Below are 8,011 nucleotides of genomic sequence, written 5' to 3' on the forward strand. Positions count from 1 at the left end.
GCAGATGGAAAGAGGACACCTGGAAAAAAATAAAGTTTGTGTGAGTCCCATGGGGGAGGGGGGGGGGGGGGGGGGGGGGGGGCGGGGGGATGCTTTTATAAGTGTCATTAATTTACCCTCATCCCACATTGAGACTTCAGTCTCAATGTGTTTTTTACTGGTTAATAATAAATAAAATAAAATGCTACCCATGCTCTGGGCTGCTAAGGCTTCTGGGAAAATGATTTCAATGCAAGTGAACGGAGGGGTTGTTTGGACTACAACATGCATGTGTGCAGGCTGTTTTCGTTTCGCATCGTATATGGCGGCATGTTTTTTCTCTTCAACAACAAACCGTCGATAAAACCTGCAAATACTTTGGCATGTATGCTAGGCAATTGGTCGGATGGTAGGATGAATTTAAAGCCCCGAAAGTGATAAATAAAAGGTTAACCGTCTTCCTGCCATTGCCGAAGCCCTTCGGCAATTGAAGCATTAATTTGATATTAACGCTTGCTGCCATTGCCGAAGCCCTTCGGCAATTGCTCTTTTATAGTGCTTATGATTGATCAAGCCATAATGCTACTCACGTTAGCCGGTTAGCTAGCAGTGTTGTTAGCACTGCAGTGGATCGTTCATATTAATTCACCGTCGCCATAAGAATCCATTCTATCCGTTTCTTTCAATCGCCTGTATCTCCTATTCCTTGTCCCAGATGGCATTTTTGGTCAAAACAGCGTTTCTTTGACGGCACGAGCCGACGTTGTGGAGTGCTAAAATGTACCGGCATGATTCGATCATGTAAACAAAGGTTGTCTTGGCAACGTAAAGCTGGCAGGGATAAGCTCACTTCCGGTTGAGGCAAAATGTGGCTTTTCAAAATAAGAGCTCAAATTAAAAAAATGCTGGCATGAATTAGGTCCTAATTTCTCAATAAATGGCAGCAGTAAAAGGGTTAAATTAAAAAACAATCTAGGTAAAAAAAAATCCACAGAAATATATATAAAAAAAAACGAAATGGTGTGTTATTCCAGAGAGTAAGACTGAATCAAAACCTGCTGAATAAATTAAATTAACCCATTCTGGGCGGTAGCCGGGAACCCCTTTTGGTGTTAGCATCATGTTATGCTTTAGCTATTGAAAAATAGCAGACCTACAAGCTCGTAGCGCGCCACTCTGTGGCGCGCTACGAGCTTGTAGGTCTGCTATTTTTGAAAAATCGAAGAACGACTTGACTTTTTCAGAAAACTGTCAGGATGTAGAAGACATTTTCAGAATCTGATCTCAGGTCAGAATGGGTTAACACCATAGACTGTAAAAAATATGGACAAAGCGTTCCCCGGGTCTAACATGGACGTAAAATGAAGCCTGTTATTCCTGCACTGTAAGTCGCCATCTTTCTAGATCCGTTTTGGACCAGCTGGCCATTGGCTGGCTCCGTTTGGGTCCAGCTGGCCATTGGCTGCCCAGACAACGAGGCGGGACTTCCCCCCTTCTTCTCCGTTGGTTTTTATTTTGACTCGAGTGGGAGGAGAAGACTCTTGAGTGGGAGGGGAATCCCGATCATAGACGGTAACGGTAGCCACGCCCCTCAGAACATACGCGACATTATGGTCATTATTTTAATTAATGGGACCATAATTTTCCAAAAAGAATATTATGACATTAGAAATGAGACTTTAAACTAGTGACTGGAAGAAGAAAGTATTCATGACCATGTTTATTAAGGTAATACAGTCTAGGTGAAGTTGGGCCAAAATACATGGGCCTCTATGGAGCTATGGGGCTTTTTGGGTCCAGTCCAGCGCCACAACAGGCCATTATATGAACTACCGATTTCAAATGAGGCTTCACGAAATATCTGGCTGACTGCCCCCCTGGTTAACACTGGTGTATCTCCCCCCCCCCCCCCCCCCCCCCCCCCCTGCAGGCCTAAAGATGCAGTGGACCCCTGACGCCCACTCGCAGTGGGCCGAGCAGCACTTCGACATCTCGTCCACAACGCGCTCCCCGGCCCACAAGGCCGAGGCGTACCGATCCGGCCCTGGGCCAGGGGGGGCGGGGCCTCATGGGAGCGTGGCCGCCGCCCACCACCTCAGTCTACAGCGGTCCTCCTCCACGGCCGCGGCCGCGGCGGCGGCGGCGGCGGCCTATCAGTACGCCCCGTGGGCCAACGACGACATCTCGGCGCTCACCGCCTCCAACCTGCTCAAGAAGTACGCCGAGAAGTACTCGGGCATCCTGGAGATGGCGCCGCTCTCCTCCTCCTCCTACTCCGACGGCTCCTCCCCCGTGGGGGCGGCGGCGGGGCTGGTCATGAACGGACGCAAGGGGATGGAGGCGGAGCCGCCGTGGCAGGACGGCGTCTACCCCTCCATGACCTGCATCATCCCCGAGGGCGTGGCGGTGCGGAAGGGAGGCGTGGCCGAGGTTTGATTGATTGATTGATTGATTGATTGATTGATTGATTGTCCAGGCTCAACCTACGTAGACATAGCACTTAGTGTATACAATTTTTTTTGTATTCATGCTAACATGCTACAGGCTAACGTTGCTAATGTACATCAGGTGGTGGTGGGCCTGTGCTGCTCTCCATGCTAACATGCTAACGTTGCTAATGTACATCAGGTGGTGTTGGGCCTGTGCTGCTCTCCATGCTAACGTTGCTAATGTCCACCAGGTGTTGTTGGGCCTGTGCTGCTCTCCATGCTAACGTTGCTAATGTCCACCAGGTGTTGTTGGGCCTGTGCTGCTCTCCATGCTAACGTTGCTAATGTCCATCAGGTGTTGTTGGGCCTGTGCAGCTCTCCATGCTAACGTTGCTAGCATTGCTAATGTACATCAGGTGGTGTTGGGCCTGTGCAGCTATCCATGCTAACGTTGCTAATGTCCACCAGGTGGTGTTGGGCCTGTGCAGCTCTCCATGCTAACATGCTAACGTTGCTAATGTCCATCAGGTGGTGTTGGGCCTGTGCAGCTCTCCATGCTAACGTTGCTAATGTCCATCAGGTGTTGTTGGGCCTGTGCAGCTCTCCATGCTAACGTTGCTAATGTCCATCAGGTGGTGTTGGGCCTGTGCAGCTCTCCATGCTAACAGGCTAACGTTGCTAATGTCCACCAGGTGGTGTTGGGCCTGTGCAGCTCTCCATGCTAACAGGCTAACGTTGCTAATGTCCATCAGGTGGTGTTGGGCCTGTGCAGCTCTCCCGGCCTGGCGTCCAGCAGCCTCAGCGAGCCCAGCTACTCCGCGTCCAGCTGCGGGAGCCACACGGGGGGCGTGTCTCAGGAATACGGCGGCGGCGCTTACGGCGCCCCCTACCTGCACGGCTACGGCGGCTCCCAGAGCGCGGGCCCTGGCGCACCGGCGGCGCTGCCCTCCCCGCTGCACAGCTCAGGGCTCCAGGTAGACATAAAGAAACCTGCCTGCCCCCCCTTGTTTGGTTGGTTGGTTGTACGGCTGTACACCCTGCAAATAAGATAACGGACCCTACGACTGTGCCGTTTGTAAAATTAGTTAAGAGAGATTGTGCTGTGTGTGTGGAACAAGAGACTGTGTGTGCGTACAGCTGGTATAGAATATGACTGTCATTATGGGCTTGTTTTACTTTTCTAACTATTCCGTGACACTAAAGCTGATTCCGATGTCCTGACTGTGATTGGTCCACAGCCGCCCGCTCCCCCCGCCCCCCCCACCCTGGTCCCGGCGTCCTACAACGGAGGCTCGCCCGGCAACTTGTTGTCCAGCTACAGCTACGCCTCCGGGGCGGGTTACCCGACCCAGGGCTACAGCCCCGTGGGGGGAGTGGCGCCGCCCTCCTCCTACCTGCCGTCGGGCATCATCGCGGCGCCCACCCCCCTGCCCGCCCCCTCCTCCTCCTCCCCCTACCACCACCACCAGAGCCACCTGGGGGGCCATGCCATCGTGGCGACCCCGACGCCGCTCAACGGCAGCTCCTCCTCCTCCTCCTCCTCGCTGAAGAGGAAGGCCTTCTACATGACGGGTCACACGGTGGCGGGCCAGCCGGGCGGCGAGATGCAGGACTCCTCCTCCTCCTCCTCAGCGTACGCTCATTTCGGCTACGGCGGGGGCGGGGGAGTGGGGCAGCCCCCCCGGAGTGCGGCGGGCCTAGAGAGCCCCTCCTCCATGTACCGGATAGCGGACGGCGGTGGCGGCTTTGACTCCAGGTCAGAATACTTTGGGATTTTACATTGGATTTAATGTGCATTTCCCGTCAGTTAGTAAGTTAGTCCATCGACCGTCACCCCCAGGCATGACCATATATGGCCATATATGGCCTCGTCACACCTCGTGACATCATCAGGGATAGAGATCCCTAATGTCATTGATATTAAAGATGGAGTGCCGTGATTCTTTCCCACCCTAAAACATCTATGAGGTATCAGTACTTAATTAGACACCCTGGAGTCGTTTTTATGTGCAATGGTGTATTAACTTTGTATTTAGGGTTTCTTCCTGGAGGCTGATCCCTTGACAGTCAAACGGGCCAATGAAAAAAAACAACAATATAGTGACATCACATTATCAGTTTTTAGTTTTTAGTCGACTATAATAGTAACCATGTGACTGACAGGTAGTTTTAGTCGACTATAATAGTAACCGTGTGATTGACAGGTAGTTTTAGTCGACTATAATAGTAACCGTGTGATTGACAGGTAGTTTTAGTCGACTATAATAGTAACCGTGTGATTGACAGGTAGTTTTTAGTCGACTATAATAGTAACCGTGTGATTGACAGGTAGTTTTAGTCGACTATAATAGTAACCGTGTGATTGACAGGTAGTTTTTAGTCGACTATAATAGTAACCGTGTGACTGACAGGTAGTTTTAGTCGACTATAATAGTAACCGTGTGATTGACAGGTAGTTTTTAGTCGACTATAATAGTAACCGTGTGATTGACAGGTAGTTTTAGTCGACTATAATAGTAACCGTGTGATTGACAGGTAGTTTTAGTCGACTATAATAGTAACCGTGTGATTGACAGGTAGTTTTAGTCGACTATAATAATAACAGTGTGGTTGACAGGTAGTTTTAGTCGACTATAATAGTAACCGTGTGATTGACAGGTAGTTTTAGTCGACTATAATAATAACCATGTGATTGACAGGTAGTTTTAGTCGACTATAATAGTAACCGTGTGATTGACAGGTAGTTTTAGTCGACTATAATAACCGTGTGATTGACAGGTAGTTTTAGTCGACTATAATAGTAACCGTGTGATTGACAGGTAGTTTTAGTCGACTATAATAGTAACCGTGTGATTGACAGGTAGTTTTAGTCGACTATAATAGTAACCGTGTGACTGACAGGTAGTTTTAGTCGACTATAATAGTAACCGTGTGATTGACAGGTAGTTTTAGTCGACTATAATAGTAACCGTGTGATTGACAGGTAGTTTTAGTCGACTATAATAGTAACCGTGTGACTGACAGGTAGTTTTAGTCGACTATAATAGTAACCGTGTGATTGACAGGTAGTTTTAGTCGACTATAATAATAACCGTGTGACTGACAGGTAGTTTTAGTCGACTATAATAATAACCATGTGATTGACAGGTAGTTTTAGTCGACTATAATATAACCGTGTGATTGACAGGTAGTTTTAGTCGACTATAATAATAACCGTGTGATTGACAGGTAGTTTTAGTCGACTATAATAGTAACCGTGTGATTGACAGGTAGTTTTAGTCGACTATAATAGTAACCGTGTGATTGACAGGTAGTTTTAGTCGACTATAATAATAACCATGTGATTGACAGGTAGTTTTTAGTCGACTATAATAGTAACCGTGTGATTGACAGGTAGTTTTTAGTCGACTATAATAGTAACCGTGTGATTGACAGGTAGTTTTAGTCGACTATAATAGTAACCGTGTGATTGACAGGAGCGTCCAGAAGTCGGAGCAGCAGCACAGGAAGTACGGCGGCCAGCAGGACACGCCTCCCTCCTACGTGTCATCGAGCCTGGGGGCGGGGTCCCGCTCGGCAGACTCCTCCTCCTACGCCTCGCCCCCGCTGAGCGAGCAGGGCGGGGCCGACGACCACGCCCACCACCTCCACCTATCACACTCCTCGGTGCCCGGTAGGCCCTGATGTCACAGTGATTACCTCGTCAGCCTAAGCCCCTCCCCAAACTGCTATGGTCCAATCACAGCTTTAAGCATAACACGGTTTTAGACAAACCTCTCCACCAATAGTTTTCCTATAATATAGGAAAACTATTGGTACTATTGGTACTATCATATTATGATAAAACATTGTTTAAAAAAATAAATGCCACCCTCATATCTTTCCAGTGCATTATACGGCCGGCCTTGTTGACAGATTTGGAAGAGATTTTGAAGGTCTGACCTGTTCTGATTTTGATCTGACCTCATCAAACCCCCACTCAAGACACGCTCCATATATGGCCAGTACAGAATTTATTCCATATGTTGATCTGAGTCCCCCCCCCCCCCCCCATGCCAGGTGGATGCGGGCAGGCGACCTCGCTCATTAGGGGCGATTGAAGTTATATTGAAGTTATTCATATCTGTCTTGTGCAATCTGTAATTACGAACAGAAATACTAACGCTAACGATCCAACGTTCAATGCAAACCAAAAAACACAATTGAATCATTAATCGCAATTATTTGTGTGAAAATGACGTGGTGGACCTCTCCATTCCTTTGTTCCTACAGCCTCGTCCTCCTCCTCGTCCTCCTCCTCGCGGCTCGCGGCCGAGGAGCAGCTGAAGAGCGTCGACCCGCACCTCCTGGAGCTGGTGACGTCGGAGATCCTGCAGCAGCAGCTCCCCCCGGTGGACTGGAGCGACATCGCGGGGCTGGACGCGGCCAAGGCCACGCTGAAGGAGGAGGTGCTGTGGCCCATGCTGCGTCCCGACATGTTCGGCCTGGCGGCGGCGGCGGGATCGACGCCCGCGGCGGCGGCGGCGGCGGCTCCGTCTCCGTCGCGCTGCCTGCTGCTCTTCGGTCCGCGGGGCGGCGGCCGGACGTTGCTGGGCCGCTGCCTGGCCAGCCAGCTGGGGGCGCCGTTCCTGCGGCTCAGCGGTCAGGCGCTCGCCACCGAGTGGGCGTCGTTCAACGGCCACGAGGTGCTGCGAGCGTGCTTCCTGGTGGCGCGCTGCCGCCAGCCCGCCGTGCTCTTCGTCAGCGAGGCCGACGCGCTCCTGCCGTCCTCCTCCTCCTCCTCGTCGTCCTCCGTGGGGCGGCTGAGAGCCGAGCTGCTCTCCCAGCTGGACGCGCTGATGGCCGGGGGGGACGGCGGGGCGGGGGGGGACGGCGGCGGGGGGGTGCTGGTGGTGTGCTCCACCAGCCGGCCCCAGGACGTGGACGAGGGCGTCCTGCGCCGGTACTTCGCCCGGCGCGTGCTGGTGCCGCTGCCGGACGCCGGGGCCCGACGCCAGATGGTCAAGCGGCTCCTGGGCGCCTCCGTGAGCAGCGAGGACGAGCTGGCCTCGCTGGTGGGACGCACCGAGGGCTTCTCGGGGCCCGACCTGGCCCGCCTCTGCCAGGAGGCCCGGGTGGGACAGCTGCGCGGGGGACACGGTCACGGACACGGGGCGGCGGCGGCGGGGGGCATGGGGGGGGACATGATGCCCCCGCGGCCCCTCGTCTACCAGGACCTGGACAGCGTCTTTTGTAAATTCCAGACCAGTATATCGCAGAAAGAGATCGACACGTACGACGAGTGGAACAAAATGTTTGGCTGCAGCCAGTAAAAAAAGAAATTAAATAAGATTAAATAAAACAAAATGTGAGGGGGAGAAATAAAAAAAAAGGTTTTGAAAAGGATATTCCGCCACCTCCCCAATTCCTCCCTTCCTCTCTCGGGGGTACAGAAGGGAGGGAATGGCACGGGAGGGGGGGGGGGGGGGAGGAAAGGCCACGCAGAGCGAGCCCTTCCCGACTCGAGGGAGGGAGCGGCGGGTTTAAACGCACCGAGGGACCTGCTTGTGATGAGCTAAGAGTCTCTTAGCAGTCGCTCATGGAGCTGAGATGTAATTACAATG

General features: G+C 52.0%; 1 protein-coding gene across 1 annotated transcript in view; it reads left to right on the plus strand.

The window, feature by feature from the left end:
* The window catches only part of LOC310853998 (fidgetin-like), a gene marked incomplete at both ends in the record, with an annotated part of 8,917 nt that extends 1,197 nt beyond the window's left edge, over window positions 1–7,720 (plus strand). The window contains 5 exons of the mRNA XM_083758472.1: window positions 1,910–2,400; window positions 3,143–3,382; window positions 3,647–4,164; window positions 5,885–6,081; window positions 6,681–7,720. Of these exons, the coding sequence (XP_083614598.1) occupies window positions 1,910–2,400; window positions 3,143–3,382; window positions 3,647–4,164; window positions 5,885–6,081; window positions 6,681–7,720 (2,486 nt within the window). The remainder of the gene's footprint in view (window positions 1–1,909; window positions 2,401–3,142; window positions 3,383–3,646; window positions 4,165–5,884; window positions 6,082–6,680) is intronic.
* Window positions 7,721–8,011: the final 291 nt, after the last annotated feature.

The sequence above is a fragment of the Protomyctophum parallelum genome (assembly GCF_964188405.1).
Source record: "Protomyctophum parallelum genome assembly, chromosome: 23".
NCBI lineage: Eukaryota > Metazoa > Chordata > Actinopteri > Myctophiformes > Myctophidae > Protomyctophum > Protomyctophum parallelum.